The sequence below is a fragment of the Taudactylus pleione genome, unplaced genomic scaffold (genome assembly GCF_031769625.1).
Source record: "Taudactylus pleione unplaced genomic scaffold, aTauple2 ptg000305l, whole genome shotgun sequence".
NCBI lineage: Eukaryota > Metazoa > Chordata > Amphibia > Anura > Myobatrachidae > Taudactylus > Taudactylus pleione.
In genome coordinates, this window is record NW_028284706.1 from 5,066,913 (window position 1) to 5,087,699 (window position 20,787).

Below are 20,787 nucleotides of genomic sequence, written 5' to 3' on the forward strand. Positions count from 1 at the left end.
GCTCCGGTTGCTGGCTAGCTGCATCATTCAGTGGCCAGCCACCAGGAAGAGAGGAGGGGGTCCCGCACGAGGAGTGCACACGGGCCCCCTCCTCTCTTAAAATGCCCCTGACCAGCACCTATAGATGAATGTATAAAGTCCAGCCTGTTTCAAATGTTGGCAATAGGCAAAGGGCCTGTTTCAGATCTTAACTAAATCCCTGTGCCACCCTTCGCTTAATAAGGTCATTTTAAGTTTAGGGTAGAATTGTAATTCCATATTATAACCTTTGTTTGGATACATCTAACAATACTTATAAAACAGAGCAGCTACTTGTCATAGATGTACACTTCCATTAATTTACCATTTGTGGCACAAAGGATTTCAGAACCATATTTGTTTTTACACTTAGTAATGTTTCAGGAAAATGTCAGCTACAGGAGGTGGTTAAATGAAATCTAGTAAAACCTTATTGCTTTCAGAATTTACAATAAAACTTTAATTTTGAATACATATGGAATACAGATGACAGGTCTTGTGCATGCAAGTAATACATGTATGCATTTTACATGTAAAGCTACACACAGGAGAAAAAAGTGCATATTATAGTGTGGATGGCAAAAGTTCAAAGCATTAGTCCAATACTACTGAGGCGGCCCCTGTCCCAAATAGTTTACAGTCTGAATGTGTCCAAGATCCATAAATAAACAAAGCAAGCAGGTAATAATGTACCAGAGTTTTGACCACAGTATGAATACTGTGACATACAGTATAGGTCCACATAGACTATCAGTATTCAAATTGTTGCATCTTGTCTTTTTTAATTTATATAATTGCTGTGACTGCAGAGTAAATAATGAAGGTTGTAGCACAAAGGAAGTAATAAGAATGTTTTTCTCAATCCAGTCTGATTTGGTTCAGGTTGTGGACCCCCATATTGGCACTAACAGGAAGCAGTAATGCATTTACATCAACTTCACACAGAGCAGAGATGAGATGAGTGAAAACAACGTCCATGGCATGGGGAAACCTACAATAAAATACAAACAGATGGAGGTTTTGTCTATGCAGCATAGTTTGAATAAATAAATGTTTATATAGTTGGAAAACAGGATAACTATGTAATTGATTATCTATCTCTCAGAGCAATCATTTACATTGACATAGATAGTTAATTTTCTATATAATAAAATGTGATTTGGTTTGATACCACTATTCAGTATAAAAAGTATTAGAAAAAACATGTATCTTCCTTTAAGAATGCAGTAATATTAAATTAGCATTGTTAAGTTATTTATTAGAAAAAATATTAAGACATAGTAAAAATTTATTTATATATTATATAAGCTATCTATTATATATACTGTTGTATGTTAAATACAATACAGGTTGAGTCTCCCATATCCAAATATTCCGAAATACGGAATATTCCGAAATACGGAATATTTTTAGAATGACTGAGATAGTGAAACCTTTGCTTTCTGATAATTCAATGTACACAAACTTTGTTTAAAGCACAAAATTATTAAAATACAGTATAAAATAACCTTCAGGCTGTGTGTGTAAGGTGTATATGAAACATAAATTAATTTCATGTATGAACACAAACTTTTTTTGATGCACAAAATTATTAAAAATATTGTATAAAATGACTTTCAGGCTGTGTTTATAAGGTGTATATAACACATAAATGCATTCTGTGTTTAAATTTGGGTCCTATTCCCAAGATATTTCATTATGGTATGCAATTATTCCAAACAACGGAATATTCCGTTATCCAAAATACCCCTGGTCCCAAGCATTTTGGATATGGGAGACTCAACCTGTATATTAATTTTTATTTTCAACAAATGAAACTAGAAGCACAAATGTGAGCCCCCATGTATGCACAGAAGAACAGAGCATGTGCTTCTAGATTTGGTGGTGCACACATTCATACGTCCCTTATCCCTTATGTGTCCCCTGGCAACTGTATGGGCTGTCACAGTGGTATCAAAGCTGCTGCCACAGCTGTATTTTCAAGTTTTCCCTGCCTAGGTAGCCTGCAACCACTGCAGAGCACTTCAGAAAACAAGATGTCTGCATATCATTTGTTTGGTTTATTTTGCTACCATACTGATATTAGGGGTTGTTGTACTTAATGGACATTTTGCACTCTCCAGCAATGAGTAAATGTTTTGAGCCTTATTGACATCATTTGCACAAGTGAAATATGTGTAAAATTTACAGGAAAATCACTTACGGTCAACGGCTCCAGAAAAGACAGTTTCAGCTGTAAAAGGTAAGCAAATGTAAAGTTAGTCATGTGCCCTGCATAGATTAAAAGGATACATTATGTTTATCATTACTAGTAATAATAGCAACTAATAAGATTATGGCTGAAATGGATGAGGTCACATAGATGACATAATAAAGCTATCATGCTGAACTGGAATTATCACCACTTTTGTATTAAGTTACAATATAAAGTATAGAATCCCCCCCACTGTAGAAGTGCAGTTCGTGTAACTTCATTGGGACTATCAATGTAACCATTTATGGAATATAGATACAAGTGTAGATGGATGGGGGAAATCACTGGATGGGGAAATCACATGCATTGTACTATTTGTAATCTGTATCATTAAATACATTTTAAACTTCAATTATTTTGTAAAGTTCAATTCAGAGCAATATGTAATAATATACGTGCTGAAATATATACAAATATATATATATATATATATATATATTTTTTTTTTTAATTGTTACATTTAGGGACAAATCATTAACTAATATGTTACTAGGAGTTTCTCTGTGAACATTACACTGTACACACATGTATTAGGTGAATTTATTACTTCATTTGATTATACATCATTAATACTGTGATACAAAAATAGTATTTCTGAGAACTTATTGCCAATGTAAATATATGGTTACTAATTTGACTGTAGTTAGTTGATTTATTACAGGGCTACTTACAAGCTGTAAGTTCTATACCGACACTTGCTACATTCCCATCTGAGGAACGATCATCTGATTTGGTGTCGACACCACAAGTCTGTTCAGGGTAGAAAAGACAGATAGGGAAATGTTAGGGCTCTTTTCAAGTAGAGATACTTTTAAATATATCACCATTTATATTCATGTGACATTACTATAAGACAAAGAGGAAGCAAAGAAGTAGGAGACACAACCTTCATAGCTTTTATCTAAGGATAGTATAAAATAAATGTATATATTATGTAACATATATTTTTTCACTGTGCTAGGTACAAATACTTTTTTCTTTAAAATGTTATATAATACTATGTAGGTGCAATTTACAGTGACCATGTATTACCGAGTTCACTTTGCAGCACTGAAGGAAACATCATCATCCGCTACTGCACATGTCTGCTGACCAAGCATGTGTGGTGGCCATTGCCAACAATTTTTGTAAAATGTAGTCCATAAGCTACAGTACAGCGGGTAACAACATCTTCAGATGGTATTAGCTGTGGGGCCAAAACTCTGTATTGCTTTGAATTCTGGAGCTTGGTAAACCTGACAGCTTCTCAGCCTCATAGAAATCTATGGAGGCTGCGGCAGCTGTCAGAAATAGAGGGACTGTGGCAAATATTGAGATAATTTCGTTCCATGAAGGTACTTTCAATTGATACTTAATATTTGCAGGTACCCCCTGCAAATATCCCACAAATATTATTTGATAAATATTCCTCTATATACAAAAATATTATATTTTCACTTTAACCAGGAATACTGAAAAATCTTTGATTGTCATCTGCATGCATATCAGTCCCATATTATGGATATGGCTTTTTTGAAATATAAAACATGTCCTGGTATGAACTTAGTACAGTTAGGTAACGTCGTCGGATAAAGTCTTACCGTAATACATTTGCCTTTGCAAAGTGTTACATCCGCATAGATGTTGACATCATCATAGTTAGTAATCTTGAAGACTTTCAATGTGAATCTTGCTTCAGAACCATCTCCATTTTTAGTCATACTGATTAGCTCAGAACCATAACTGAGGTCTGGGCACCTAAAAAATGTAAGCAGATGATAAATGAGTAATTAGACTCTTCCCCTTTTTGTAGCATTATATCTCTATTCATTTTGTTCCCAATAATAATCAGAAAAGTTTCTATGTTTTTATTTTGTGTTGGTCTATCATGTTTGGTTTTGATTAAAATTACATTAGTGTAATTAATACAGCTGAAATAAATGGCACCCTTTCTATAATGCAGTTTTGCCCGATGCTTTAAACACATAATATAATGAACCAAAACACTTGTGGGTCAAGACAAGACAATGTTTTAGGGGTCTATTTACAAAGTTTTGGATGGAGATAAAGTCCCAACCAGTCAGCTCCTAACTGCCATGTCACAGGCTGTATTTGAAAAATGACAGTTAGGAGCTGATTGGATGGGTATTTATCTTCACTTTTCTCCATCCAAGGTTTAGTTAATAGAACCAAAATCAAATCACTGGGTTCTACGCATATCTCTACTTTTGTTCGACATACTTCAGGCTTACAAATTGAATAGGGGTTGTTTCCGGATGCCTTGAATTCCCTCGGCCAACAGCTCTATTCATGAACACAATAATAGTAGTATATAAAGATTTTACTACAGCTACAACATGCCATATAAAGGATGGTCTGGAACTACTGTGCATGTCCAGTGGCAGAAAATTTCCTACCAAGTCTGCTCTGCGTGTGGATCTGAGGGGTCTATTTACTAAGCAGTGTTAGGAGACAGAGTGAAAAGTGATAAGGTGCCAGCCAATCAGCTCCCAACTGTCATTTTTCAAACACAGCCTGTGAAATGGCAGTTGGGAGCTGATTGGCTGGCACATTATCCCTTTTCACTCTGTCTCCTAACACTGCTTAATAAATAGACCCCTGAGGGCTCAATCATTGCACTGGACCAGAGAGTAGCTGCCAGCAAGAAGAGACAGACATCTTAACATGAGGTGGAACAATGTGTGCTTTTATAGCTCAGCTCTGTCTCCTACTGGTAATACTATGTAGGTATATTTATTATGAGATTTTAAATTTTCCTGGCCACAATTTATTTATATGAGAATTATATGAGATAAATATGTTTATAAAAGATTGCTTGTTTGGCTCTCTCCCCTACAGCCTATAGTATAGATCAACATTTCCCAAACTTGGTCTTCTGTGACAATTTAAGGGGCCTATCCATTAGCAGATAAATTTGAACGATGAACGATATATCGTTCAATGTATCTGTCATGGATAGGCTTTGGATTCTGGAACTTGGTAAACCTGATAGCTTCTCAGCCTCATAGAAATCAATGGAGGCTGTGGCAGCTGTCAGAAATAGAGGGACTGTGGCAAATATTGAGATAATTTGGTTCCTCGAAGGTACTTTCAATTGATACTTAAGGGGCCTATCCATTAGCATTGAACAATAGAATGATATATCGCTCAGTCGTTCAATTTATCTGTTAATGGATAGGCCCTGAACAATGACAGATGCGCACTCCCGCGGCCGACAAATTTTGTCTTTCGTCTATCCAAACATGTTGGTCAATTATCGCATATCGCTGACAGATATTAGACATATCTATCAGTTTATAAGCGGTAAATGACGAACGACAAACTATATTTTTAATGAAAATTAATAGAAACATAAAAAAATCCACTCCCTGAATGATGTCATGCAATATCGTTCATTTGTTCGTAGTTTGCAAAAATCTGTCATGTACATGACAGATATCTGTCACCACAGCCCCAGGGATTTTCTAGGGATAAATCTTTTGTCTTTCAACGAACAGAAAGATCTGTTAATGGATAGGCCCCTTAACAGGTCATGTTTTTCTGATCTCAGTGTTAAAAGTAATAAAATTAGCATCACCTTTGGATCTTTTTTAATGTGTTAGCCAGTATTGAATACAAGTAATTGTTCTTTAGGTATTAGCATATCAGGAAGCAGCATGATTTTGTAATGAAGTGCGACAAGAAGATACATTTAGTTAGCATCTGGTCTCAGCAAAACTGTATATTTGTCCTGTGGACTCTCAAATTATGAGGCATACCTTTCTCAGTTTCAACATAATGTGTTTGAATCTCACTATCAGATGATGCCTTGCTCATTGTGTCTAGAACTACTTCTGGCTGGTTTATAATATTAATTATGTCATATATCTGTGTTGAAGCTCTCCTGTTGGCATGTACATACTGTAGTTCTGATAGGAAGGAGCATACCCATTTTTGTGGAGCATATGTTATGTGTTTTCATTCTGTGCATGCTATGAAACAGAACTTACACATATATACGAGCAAAGCAGAGTTATACCCATTTCAGTCACATCTACACTTACAACCAAAGAGGCATAACTGGGATGTAATCAGGTGTTCTGACTTAGGGCCTGATTCATTGCGGATCGCTATTTGCGATCGCAGTTGCGATTACGCACACAGTCACACACTGCAAAAGTATGCTACTGTTTGCAATCACAATGCCATCACAGCCTAACATAAGGATGCCCACTTTACCTAACATACATCCATAATACTTAGCAAGACTGCAAAACCATCGGTAACATTGAGTACAATCGGAGCCTCACGCACACTTGCGCAGGGTCTGACCTTACTCAGAAATTGTTAACCTCATCGTACGCAGTGAGTACACAAGCTGCGTATGGCATCGCAGTGGCTAATTTATGCATGCCCCTGTAATGCCGTTCAAACGCACTGGCAAGCTTACGTTTTGCTGACCACCCACCATCACTATCCCCAAACGGTCACTTCCTGTCAATCACTCTGCAATGGGGCTGCATCAGTCCCGATCACAGTGGAGTCTTCGCGCATGTGCAGAATGCAACAATCGGACAATTACATGCGGAATTGCAGTTGCAATTGGTTATGAATTAGGCCCTTAGTAAAAGTTCAGTAAGAATCGTGTCTACTCTACTGCGGACTATAAACAGTTAGAATTAAGAGTACTGTAAATACGCCTATTTCCAGACTTATCTTTTGCACCTATTACAGATCTGGTACAAGTGTGCACTCGTAATGTTTACTAGTCCCAAACTAAGTGTATGGATAAGAAGAAGATGCTGTGCAAGTTACATGGAATGCTACAAATGAGAAAATGTTACAATTAGTTTTGGTGTAGACAGTGCCAAAGTCTTTGCCCATTGGCCCTGTCAAATCTAGTTCCACTTGATTGGGCCAGTGTAGTATACAGCTCTAGGATTAAGGCAGTATTCCAACTACTTATTTGTATTAATTCTCTATATAAAGAGCACTTGTGCTATGTTTGTTTGTTTTTTTCATTTTCAGACTAACGAGGGGTTATAGCTCCTGCTGAACTGGTCAAGAAGACATTGGTGAAATCTCTGTGGGCCGTGCTACTTTGTGGACCTGCAAAAACAGAAGGATATTGGTCTTGGTCTCTGCCATGAAAAGTAACAGCATGGCTCAGTGAGGGACTGCACTCCCAGGGACTTAGTAATTATAGTCCCTTTAGTAGGTTCTTTTTTGATGAACTTTCCTGGGTTTTGTTGCTTAAATAATTTGAAACCTAAGTATTGTCATATTTAAGTACATTCCCGTTGTTTGTCTAAGTGATTCTGAAACCGTTAGCACATAAGGCTGCCTTCAGTCTGGCCAGACAGCACAAAGCCCAATATCCTCACCTACAATATGATGATGATGAATATCAACAGAACTAGATAGCCATTCTCATTGACTGACTGCGTATTGACCCCTCCAGCTGATAACACTCATGAATTAGCATTGTGGCTATATTATAGTCATATAGTCATGACCATCTTTTTGCATTACTTAATAGATTTTTTTTTAATCTAATGCAGAAAAGAATGCCATTTATTAAAGGGAAAAACAACAGACATTTATATTTCATTTGTCTTAATTTCATATCTATTTGTGTTTGTATTCATAAAAATTTTGTATGGAAATGTGACCTTTAGACATTATTCTGTTTTATGCACTGTATATGACACTTGTGTAAAAATAGTGTAATGATTGGGGATAGAGAATAAGGAATAGGGGCTGGGGCAGAGGAATGTGATGGGGGCTGGGGACAGAACAAAGTGAAGGGGGCAGAGGAAGGTGATAGTGGTTGGGGCAGAGGAAGGTCATAGTGGCTGGGGCAGGGGAAGGTGATAGTGGCTGGGGCAGAGGAAGGTGATAGTGGCTGGGGTAGAGGAAGGTGATGGGGGCTGGGGCAGAGGAAGGTGATAGTGGCTGGGGCAGAGGAAGGTGATGGGGGCTGGGGATGGAAAAAATGTGATGGAGGCTGGGGATGGAGGAAGGTGAAGGGGGCAGACAAAGGTGATGAGAGCTGGGGGCAGAAGATGACAGGGGCTGGGGCAGAGGAAGGTGATGGGGTCTGGGGATGGTGGAAGTGTGTTAAGTCATAGTGTATTTTTACTTTATTTAACGGCTGGCAATATCTTTCAGTTAACATTATCATGCTTCATATATCATGCATGCAGGGGAGGGATGTGTGGGATCGGGGGTGGTGAGAAGGTTGGGCCCCCAAAGACATCAGTGTACCGGGCCCTGAGATTTCTGTTGCCGGCCCTGGCTATAGTGAGGCATACTGTAAGTGTACACACCGGCAACACCTGACATACTTCAAGTGAAATGTTACTGATTTTGAGCTAAATGTATTTTGGAATGCAAATTAATTAACATATGCAGGTAAATGCATTTTATCATTTGTGTTGTTTCCTACATTAGTTCTAAGTGTAAATGCATACAATGTATTGAGCCCCTGGATGTACATATGAATCATGAACTTGCTCAACTGTGGTGAGTTCATGTATAGGAGAAGAAGTATAAAATTTGGTGTAATTTAACATATAGATTATGCTGTGCTGCTTAAGTCATCTGCCATATAAATGGCCCCTAAATGAAAGTATAACACCTCTAGACAGGATAATAAGCCATTAAATTTATATAACATTTTTAAAAGAAAATGTTATATTCCCAAATTATATTTTTGTTCTTGTGATGCAGCCCAAAAGTAAACTGTGTGAAAAATGTGCACATCTTTGGAACAAAAATCACAATTTACTGTAACAAGGGTTAATGTATATACCTGTCACCCTATTCTATGAATACATTGCACATAAGAAAGCAGTAAGAAAGCTGGCATTATCAGCATACCCATTTGATCCAGTAGTCAGATTAAAATACTCTGTATTGGGTGCTGTTCCTCCTGGGCCGGCATATATACTTAGCACTTTAATTGAAAGTGTTTCTCCATCCAGTTCTGGTATCGAAATTGAAAAGTATATTATCTGCTCCACTGTCAGTACAGTGTCACTCGTTATTACACTGGTATATCCGGCATCTGTATATGCTGCCATAGTAACCGTCATGGCACCAACTGCTCCTGGCACAGGTAACTGTGTTTTCCTGAAAAATACATATATAAAAATATATATATGACAACAAGAAATATTCTCTAATAATCCCCTGTCAGAGTTATATAGATTTGAGCATGATTTTATGATGAAATACACAATATTGTGCTTATTTTAACAATAGTGACATTAAGGTTCAATTATCAATTTAAATGGAATGTACTGTATCATCCCATTTAGTATATCCATATCTACTAAGGCCAACATCTAGATGTACCATAGCCAAATAAATTTCATAACATTACCCTTATAACAATAATAATACAGTAAGTCACATATATGAAATCAGAATAGTATCTAGAATATTATGTATTTCTCCATGGGATTAGCAAAGAATGCTTTATAGTAAAATATGAAATGTATCACACAGTATGTCAGGCAGAAGTGACAATAGTTACCACAGTAGAATGGTATCATTACACTGAATATCCTGAGCTGGCAGATTGCTGCTTATTACGGCAAATGTATTACGCTTTTGTATTATTGTGACTAGATATACACTGATTAATGCTTATAATATGCCTCAGACACTGGCCAATTATGATATAAATGTATTGCCTTAGACAGTCATAGTAAGATGGGATTGTGGATCATACTTACGAAATTGTGGGATGTAGAGTGACATTAAGTTGAACGTTATTGTAGTTTAAGGGATAGGAGCAGCTCACATCCGCAGTAACATTGCTTCTGGTTACAAGTTTTCCCCCAGGATAAATGTGCAGGATATTGGAATAAGTGACGTGAGTATCATTTATCTGTGAAGAAAGTCAATCAGACTTTATCTGCATCAACATAGTGAACAGAGAGTTAACATAACTGTATTCATTTCTTTATTTCTGTTTCCTTTCTTTTACAGGGAATTGTAATTAGACTAATCGGGAAAACTTTTGTGGGTTTATTTTTTGGTGCACTTTATAAATATTAACCAAAGTTCATTTAGTAACGAATCAGTTTGTCCAGTTTCACTTACAGTTACATTGTTACCGCACTGCCCGATCTTCATTGGATTATGAAAAGTCACTTTAGCTTCATTATTCACAATATATTCAGCACTACCACACTGAGCCACAGTGTTATCATTCAAGGCCAAATTAGAGGCACTGTATTGGTTCTTTATCAGCTGGCACTTCGGCATGTAGATGTTCATAACTCCACTAAGGCACTCAACGGTTGGAACCGGAGGTGGAACTAAGTGATGGGAAGAGAATAGGGAAAGTTGTAATAAGATAATGCTAAATGCATACAGTGCTATTCTGAATCATACACACAGCTAGATTTATCAACAAGGCAAATACTACATGTTCTGATATCCTGCAAACATATAGAGGTGGGATGTAGTCAGCAATTCATACCCAACCCATACAGGCAACTCTATTGTTACATTGCTTTCTAGATTTGTATTAGGCCATTCCCCCTCACATCTCTAAATCAGGTTATGCACTTTACATTTCCTCCCCTGCAACAGACAATATTTGTTTCCTTGTGCAAATGGTCCTCCCAATAGTTGGATTTGCTCCTAACTTCAAATCAGCCCCATAATATGCATATTATCATATTATAGTATAACAGTAAAATAGTTTTAATCTCAAAATTGTACAGTAATTTTATTCACATAATTTGGCATGCCTTTGTGGGTATCATGGCATCAATGAATGATATACTCTGCAAGATTTTTAATGAGATTGAGAAGGATGACGTTAAGTTTGAAAGTGCGTGATAGAGGTGGTGTCTCCAATCATGGCATTGAACAATGGGTAGGTGGGGCCACCATGATATGTAGTATTCTGCAGAGTGGTGGTGACATGATTCAATTCATTGTTGGATTCGAAGGTTGGTTCATCCTCTTGGAAATCAACACTATTAAATGCAGACTGTGGCTCAAAATGCATATGCTGCTAATTGTGCAAATACATAGGTGTGACTTTTTTGAAACCAGTATATTTTACACCCAAGTGACTAGTTAATTACACTGTATATATTGCTGCATCTAGCACCAATGAATTTCTCAGATCTCAGCTCTAGATAACATATTTGTACAGTATAGAAGGGATCCTTGGAAATCAAAGGCGCAAAGTAAATCTGGGATCAACTGAATGCATGTTGGAGGGTACATTTTAAATGATGGGTTATGACCTTAAGCTCAGATATGTAATCCATGCTCTGAGAGACAACTAACGACAGGGGCCCAGAGGATAAACTATGTGTAACTGCACATACTGCACAGGCTATGTGTTCAATTTTATGTATACAAATCAATTGTACCATGTTTCAAAAAATGGCCATCTGTAATTATTAATAAACAGGAAGTTTGATAATTAGTAATGCAGATAACAATAGAGAGTATGCATACTGTACCTGCTGCAGTGAATTTACTAAGGTCACAATCACAAGTAGCACTAGCAGGATCACAAGGTGTCTCAGCTGCAGAATGCACTAGAAGAAAATAAAAGAAATGGTATATAACACAAAACATACTTGCTCCTGATACAGGTACTGTATAATACTGATACAGGTACTGTATAAAATGTCAGCACATTTATTAACAGTAACATATTATTAATGCTATGCCAATCAGAAAAAAAATGACATGCTGGCCATAAAAAATGACAAATAGCATTTACCAACCTAAATGTTTTCATTCTGAATATGGAAATAAACACGTCTGCAGTGCCATACAGGGACACTTGTCTGCAGTGCCGTACAGGGACATTTGTCTACAGTGCTGTACAGGGACACTTGTCTGCAGTGCCATACAGGGACACTTGTCTGCAGTGCCATACAGGGACACTTGTCTGCAGTGGCATACAGGGACACTTGTCTGCAGTGCCATACAGGGACACTTGTCTGCAGTGGCATACAGGGACACTTGTCTGCAGTGGCATACAGGGACACTTGTCTGCAGTGCCATACAGGGACACTTGTCTGCAGTGCCATACAGGGACACTTGTCTGCAGTGCCATACAGGGACACTTGTATGCAGTGCCATACAGGGACACTTGTCTGCAGTGGCATACAGGGACACTTGTCTGCAGTGCCATACAGGGACACTTATCTGCAGTGGCATACAGGGACACTTGTCTGCAGTGCCATACAGATACACTTGTCTGCAGTGCTGTACAGGGTAAACATTTCAAGTTAACAGAGTAGCAGAACAACTCTATGGGGTATATTTATTAAATTGAGAGTTTTTAGATGAGGATTTTAGTTCAGATTCTAGCTATTTTCTTCTAGAAGGTTCTAGATAAATTATAAATCTAATCTTATGGGCAACAACGCCACCTCTAAAAACCTGAACCTTAGTAAGTATACCCCTGTGTGTTACTTTCATTTCCTAATACATTTTTATATTACATACCTAGGAACTCCTAAACAGATGGCACTCTGGCATCTTAAAAAATACACTAGACCCCGCAACAGGGTCTAGAGTATTTTTTAAGACGCCAGAGTGCCGCCTGTTTAGGCGTTCCTATATTGGATTTTCCATCCCTGCACAGACCTGGTCATCGAGGAGGGCACCGGCGCATCTTCAGCAAGGAGCATATGAGTGCCGGCTATTTTCAATTTTTTTATATTACATACATAATATGTTGGTAAGAAAATCTCTGCAGCCATCATAACACTTTTAGGTTTCTGAGGACAGGTGCAAACACATAGTTACGGTCATGGCGGCGCCAGTACTAGCTACCCGCTTCTGATTGACTGATTTTAGATTGAAATTTGATTGTGCTTTCTTCATTGCATGTGCCTATATTATATAATTTTGTGGCCATTTTTCAAATTAATTCTGTAGCAAGCTTCATTCTTACATGGGAAGAAAGACTCGATCTGCTGTATCATAGATGGGGTTTTATACTCTAAATTCAACTTAATAGCTAACGTGTTTTGTTTGGTTTCAAAACAAATGTAAACCTTTCTTGTGCTATCTGTGATGGCTCCAGAGGTGGGGCTGCAGTGCAGCCCAAAATTCAAATAGGGGAGACACACCAATTGCCAGTGAGTGCAGGCCAGCGATGTTTGGCAGCATTTAAGGTGGCAGTTGGTGTAGTTCTGGTGCATTTGCTGCTGGTGAAGATCTGGAGACATCTTGAAATATCTATCACTCACAGGGGGAGATGTATCAAACCTTGGAGAGAGAAAAAATGGAGAGAGATAAAGGGGGTCATTCAGACCCGCTCGTGAGCGTCAGGACACTCGCAAGTGGGTCGATGTTCCCCCACTGCGCATGCGCATGACGGAGGGAGCTCCGTCGTGCGCATGCGCGAGACGCGGCGAGCGATGGGCTCTCCATCGCTCCGGGTCTCGCACCAAAAGGGGCGTGCTGTCGATGTTGATTGACAGCATGCCCCCTTTGGTGGGTGTGCCGGGGGCGTGCCTGCCAGATGGAGGCGTTCCCATGGGAACGCCTACCGTCTGAAGCTGGCCCCATTGACATCACTAGTGATGTCAGTGGGAGTGATTTTGGCTCTGATAGAGCCAAAATCACTCCAGGGCTTGCGGCAGCGAGACCCTATCGCAGGGTCTCCGTCGCAAGCCCGATGGACATCATGGACGCTCGCATATGTTGTGGGTGGTCACCCACAGCTATGCGAGCGTCAAGGAGGACGCTCCATTTTCATGGAGGAGGGCCCTGATTCAGAGTGAGCGCTCTGGTCAGAGCGTTCAGCTCTGAATCAGGCCCAAAGTACCAACCAATTAGCTTCTAACTGTACTATTATAGGCTGTGTTTTAAAAATGACAGTTAGGAGCTGATTGTTTGGTACCAATTAGCTTCTTACTGTCCTATTATAGGCTGTGTTTTAAAAATGACAGTTCGGAGCTGATTGCTTGGTACTCTGTCTCTCTCCAAGGTTTGACACATATGCTGCACAATGTTTTTTTTTTGGAAGCCCAGCATTAACACCATACTATCTGAAAGACACACACACAGTATACAATTCGGTACAATCATGTGCTGTAAACACCAGCATCAATGATGTACAATAGCAGCAATATGAGCTCTAATGATAATAAATTAGTGTATCTTGATGAAAATATGAGAATACAGTAGATAGCAGAATCCGTTGTCTAAGTGCAACATTAGTTTATATATATATATATATATATATATAATCATATAATCAAATGGACTGACTGACTGGCTGACACACTGACTCGTCAACGCCCAGCTCAAACCCCTGGACCTAGACATATGTAATTCGGGGAGTATATGCCTTCCATGATGTAAGCACCCACTAAGCAGGGATTTTATGAAATGGGGGGGGTGAAAAGGGTTAAAATGTTTCCTCCCCCTGTGCAATGTCCTGACTGACTTACTCATCAACGCTGATCACAAACCCAAGGACCTAGCAACATGTATTTCGGGGAGTATATTCTTTCCATGTAACTGGCTACACCAGCTAGTCAGATAGACACTAATTGGATATCATTATAGCACATGGTGCTGCTATACATCTGAGCACCTCCACTAATTTATCATCAATAGGGACGTTTAGAGCGCAAAGTTGTAATGAATTATTTTGTTATTGCTGTAGATTGGGCACCTCTCAACCAGTTTGGCTCATGAATATAATTACACAAGGTAAAACATTAAATAATTGTTTTAAATCAAATATCCACATACCTAATTGTGTAATTTTATTTAATTTTCTTTATTTTATTTTATTGTTTCTTACCTGATAATAACTGAGTGCACAGCACCAGGAGCAGTGTTATAAAACTCTTCATTGTCGTACAGATTCTAGAAGAGACAGGTATAGTATATGAGCATATTTCCCATTCATTGATATAATATATCACCATCTTTTAAACATTCCCTGTTTTTCTAATTACAACAAAAAATCCCAGTTTTTTACTCAATTTCGCAGAGGGTGTAGTTTTATTTCTTCCTCTCTCTGTTGCATGATAATGCACTCTGTGCGGTTCTACACCCATTTTTCTGCTAAGAAAAAGGATTATAAATTTTGGGGGTCTATGTACTAAGCCTTGGAGAGAGATAAAGTAGATGTAGATAAAGTACCAACCAATCAGCTCCTGTCACTGTACAGGCTGTGTTTAAAATATGACAGTTAGGAGCTGAATGGTTGGTACTTTATCTCTGTCCACTTTCTCTCCAAGGCTTTGTACATAGACCCCTAGTCTACTAAAATAAAGTCTGAATTTATATAATCTATTTGAATACACGTACAGCATACTGTAGTGTGCATCAAAGAGTAGAATACATGAATGAGTACAATAACCTATATTCAAACAACTAAAGACCTGCTCCTGTCAATTTATAGAAAAATGACAATTAGGAACTGATTGGTTGGCACCTTATCTCTCTCCTACGTTTAGTATATCTACTCAAGTGAGAAATAAAAAAAATAATGAAGCATATAAGAGATTACAACAATACTGCCACATCCCTACAATACATTACTAAAATGTACTTGTCTAATCAATGGTTATCTGTCTAATGCACATTTTCAGAATATACAGAATAGGTGAAATTACCTATATGGTGTCTTAATTAATTGAAATTATTAGATCAATACTATTCTCTATTTTATTGGTCAGTCAGTATGATAGTATTAAAGATTGTAAATGGAAATATTGCATCACACTTGAGCTTAGAATAAGTTGATTAGTATCATTTTGCATAAATCAGTTAGGTATAATTACCGTGATGTGTGTGCAGATTAGATGATGAGGACTGCTGTGTAGAGACTTTATTATTGAGCAGCTTATATACTGTTTGCTGTTGTGCCTCTAGATTAGCCATACAGCCACAGGATGTACGATGACGAGGAGTGGTACTGTACTTACGACATGTGCCATTCCTTTCTAATCAATGATGTGAGGTATTTGCCTCAAGGTGAGATAGATTCTGCAACAAGTTGAACTTAAACAGTAAATTGTTTTTTTGTGTTCATAGCAAATAATTACAGTTTGCGCAATTCTAATACATTGTTGACCTAATTTATAATAAGTACTGGACTACCTGTTTTTTCACCATTATACCTAGATAGTCGACCCATCCCTCAATATGATATATGCACTATTGCTAATATGAAACTTTACATCAAAAGTCCAACCTAGTATCACTTTGGAATTACATAAATGTTACATAAATTCTGATCAGAAATTCTTCAGTTTATACATAACTTAAAAAGTGAGAGGGCAGCTGAACTGTCTTAATTAGATGTAGTCAATATTGAGCCAGCAAAATTAGGCTGGCTCAATTACATGTTCGGTGCGATACTGTGAGCTACCTGAAATGCAATTATTCAGTTTTTATTTATGTGATATATAGTAGTTACGTTTAAACTAATTCCCCAATCATAAAATGGGACTTTGAAACAAGTTTCTGCTGAGAATTAGTGATCAGCCACAGCAGATTTATTGTGTATTTAAGAAAACTGTTTTTATTCTACCTTTTTACCTTATTTAATGTACTTATAGTATGTGATGTATGTCCACCCATATTTTAAGAAAAGAATAATAAAAGTTATATTTTAACTTTACAAAAATTTCAACCACAAGTGCCTCCAAAAAATTAGTCTTCTTTCCCTTTACTGTCTACTTAATTAAATGTAGCACATTTTTTGTAATGGGAAAAGTGCAGAGTGGGGGGTATATTTACTAAAGTGTGGGTTTATAGAAGTGGAGGTGTTGCTGAGAAGGGTATTACATCTCCAGAAGCATGGGACATCCTAATACTGAGGGCTTGTGCCCATCATAAAACCCTTTAGACCCATTGTAAAGTTGACTACAAAGAGGGATTTGTGTAGGATTTTGTTTCCCTCAGCTCCCATTTACTGGTGATACTTGTATTTATATTGTACTAGTAAATGGACCGGCATGTTTTCACTGATCCGCTAAACTTGATCGATCAGAACAATCCAAAAAAACAAATGTATTTCTTGTTTAACAAGCAGCTTTCTCTTTCTGGAATTATTAGTAAACTTATATGCTGTACATGAATATTGCTTCCATAAGCCACTCTGTAGACCCAATGCATGGCTGTAACTAGGGCAAGGCTCTGTGGGTGGCACTGTCACTGCCCCATGGCCCTTGCTTCTGGTTAGGAATGGCACCCTGTAGCCAGCTTCGCTACTGCAGTATCACCGTGGTGCCCTCTGTTCAAAACTGCACTTCCCCAATGCTGTCTGCCCTGCCACTTCTGCATGACGCAGTGATGTCATGCATGTAGTGTCATAACATTGGGGCATTTAGGGGGCAAGCCAGCACAGGGTGAATCAGCCCTGTTACAGAGCTGATAGTGTAGGAGTGTGTTCAGACCCACATGGCATAAGCCACACCCACAAATACACCACATATACTCTGCTTCTTACAACAGGCTCTGCCCTAAGCCCATGTGTACTTAAATCTGAGTCCTGGTAAATATTAGATGCAGATATGTCTGTTAGTAGCCATATCATTTTCAGGTGCACAAGGACTTGTGCCAATACATACTGATGATGATTATGATGATGATTATGGTTGTCAGCACTAGGTAGTGGTTCTACTTGGCTGATTGCAATTCACCTCCTAATTTAGCTTTTTTCATTGCTCTTGCCTATACTATATGATTTAATGGGCATGCTTTAGTCTAGAATGAAAATTTACTATGATCATTTCAACACAAGAATGAAGATTACACCTGTGGTATTATATACATAATGTGCTTTTATGTGAATCAAGCTAAATAGCTATAGTGTTTTTTGCTATCAAAACAAATATTAAAAAAGTCTTGTTCTTGGCTGTTCACCTAAACCAGGATGTAGATTGGTTTTGATGATCACAGGCCCCACGATGGATCACTCTGGAGGCCAACTCCTGCAAATTTTTATCCTTGCCTTATTTTGTCATGTTCCATCTGGGACTACTGTATAACCCACTTTAATGCTACATCTTCAAACTCAATTATCACTTATCTGTGGCAAAACCCAGATTTTTGTATACACAAGGCTTGTACCACATTTGTTGGTGCATTGAGGATGGTGTTAGGATGTTCTCTATTGTTATTTACTCCAATTGGTGTGCCCTGTTGGGTACTTTACAAGATAGATTTGATAGTCTGTATATCCACCTGTTTGCATATGTTATGGTGAGACACTATGTAGATTCCCTTCCTACTTACTTAATCACTAGGTCCTTGACCACAGTTAAAATTAATGCCACCATTGCCATTAAAGGGAATTATGTTTACTCACTACTATCTATATATGTTTATAGTTAAACAAATCATCATTCCAAGCCAAAAACTCATTGGGAGGTAGGTCTTGGATGTCCACTGAAGGGGACACCATAAGAGAGAAGGTCTCAAAGTTTTCTATCTTTTTCTCGGTTAAAAAAATGTATGGCGGGGCGTGGCGTGGCTTGGATGTGAGCCTGACTGGACGCACGCTTCTAGGCTCTCCCGGTAACTAAAGCTCTACCGGAGATTTGGAGACGTCTGACTAGCCATAACTTGTTGATACTGGACCGGGTATATCCTCAGGAGAACGCTGAGGGGTCGGATCCACTCCCTGCGATGCTTGACTGCCGCGATCAGCAGAGGCCTTGTGCGGAGACAGAAGTCGCGGGCTCGATTTGCCGGCTGTGGCGAGCGCGGCTGTTTAGAAGTGCACAGCGCTGCCGATTTTCTTCCTAGCCTGACAACGCTCGAAGCGGGGACTTGTGAGTTCATAAAGGGGTATCCTGGTTGGCAAAGGTGTCTTGAGGTTAGATCTGCAGCAACACTGCTATTGATGTTTATTCTCAGTGACTCTCAATACAGACGCCCGCCATTTTAAGAACAAAACCTCACTATTAAACACTTTAGAAGAGCCTTCATTTGGGGACACATCCTGACTCAGAAGAATTAATAACAACTAATTTCCCCCCTCCATTGCCAATGGATATTTAAAGACAGTCATCATTCACTTATAGTAAAGTTAATGCTGGGCTGGTCCTAAAGGATTTACTTACTCTATTAATACTTCCTTTAATATTCATGTGGTATTAATATTTCACTCATTAAGTGTGATTTGAGACCAGTTTAGATGTAGTAATTACCTCTTTCACAGAGCTCCGTTGCTATACCATATTCCTAATAAATAACAATCAATAAAAGGAAGAATATTAAGTATTATTGTATATTCAATTCCTATGGAAAAATATTTCCAAACTTCAACACCGCTGAAACCACAACAGCAGAGACAAGAGAAACAGAGAGCTGAGACGACCATGTCGTCGGGAAGCAATGCTGACTCTGCTTTACCAGCAGCTAAAAAAGCAATACTTCCGCAAGATTCACTATCATCCAAGCAAAATCGTACAATATCAGACACTCCTATTACCTACAATGATGTTGTAGAAGCTATAAAAGTGACCATGGGCCCACTTCTATCACAGGCAGTATCCGATAATACTTCGCAATTGAAAGAATTAAGTTACAGAGTTACTGCGACGGAACAAAGAGTTAGTGAAAATTTTCAAGATGTTTCTCAACTGAAACACACAGTTAAAAAATTAGAACAAGACAACTACCATCTCTGGAATAAAATAGACGACTTGGAAAACAGGTCTCGTCGAAACAATATTAGATTGGTTGGTCTACCAGAATCCATTAAAGGTTCAGAATAATCACATTTTGTTCGCAACACTTTGCCAATGATACTAGAATTTGAAGAGGAATGCCGTGATTTAGTTGTAGAAAGAGTTCATAGACTAGGTCATAATCCTAGTACTTCTACATCTCGTCCAAGAGTGGGTTTGTTTCGATGTCTCAATTATCTACACAAGCAAGCATTTTGGGCAGCATCTAAGAAGAAAACTATGCCTATAATTTGGGAAAACAAGAAACTTTTCCTATTCCAGGACTATTCGGTAGAACTTTCCAGAGCCAGAAAGGCTTTTTCTCCAATTTGCTCCAGACTGGTTGCAGACAAGCGCAAGTTTGCTCTTGTTTATCCAGCTAGGCTAAGATTGTTTGAAGGATCCACCTACAAGGATTTCACTAATCCCCCTGATGCTATGGCTTATCTTGTTGAAGAAAAGGAAGCTAATGCACAAGGTATCTCTGACTCTCCTCCTGAAACACATTGATATTCTTTTAGGGAATATCTTGTTTAAAATTTGTTCATTTTGAACAATTTGGAAAAATCTGGTTTCGCAAGGTTTGAATAAGTGTGGTTATGAAAATCTAGTTACTTAATTCATATATGTTACTAGAATTAGTTGAAAGAATTTAGAATAACATATATTCTTTATTGTTATGAGAATTGATATATAACTTACACATATTGTTACTAATTGTTACATATTTAAAGGTAAATTAGAGATATATATTCTAATTAATATTCTTATGTAATTTGAATTTATGTAGGTTATGGCACGGGGCTCTGTTGAGTCCTATTAGCTAACTAAAGT

The 20,787-nt window shown here is 38.1% G+C and overlaps 1 protein-coding gene across 1 annotated transcript; it reads right to left on the reverse strand.

Moving 5' to 3' along the window:
- Window positions 1–448: 448 nt before the first annotated feature.
- LOC148511541 (uromodulin-like) lies at window positions 449–16,129 on the reverse strand. The gene is made up of 10 exons (XM_088442083.1): window positions 16,054–16,129; window positions 15,066–15,130; window positions 11,749–11,826; window positions 10,364–10,581; window positions 9,994–10,148; window positions 9,134–9,385; window positions 3,853–4,009; window positions 2,944–3,022; window positions 2,222–2,251; window positions 449–1,009 (listed from the first exon to the last, which is right to left on the reverse strand). The coding sequence occupies exons 2-10, from the start codon at window positions 15,115–15,117 to the stop codon at window positions 945–947; spliced, it is 1,086 nt and encodes a 361-aa protein (XP_088298209.1). The 5' UTR covers window positions 15,118–15,130; window positions 16,054–16,129; the 3' UTR covers window positions 449–944.
- Window positions 16,130–20,787: the final 4,658 nt, after the last annotated feature.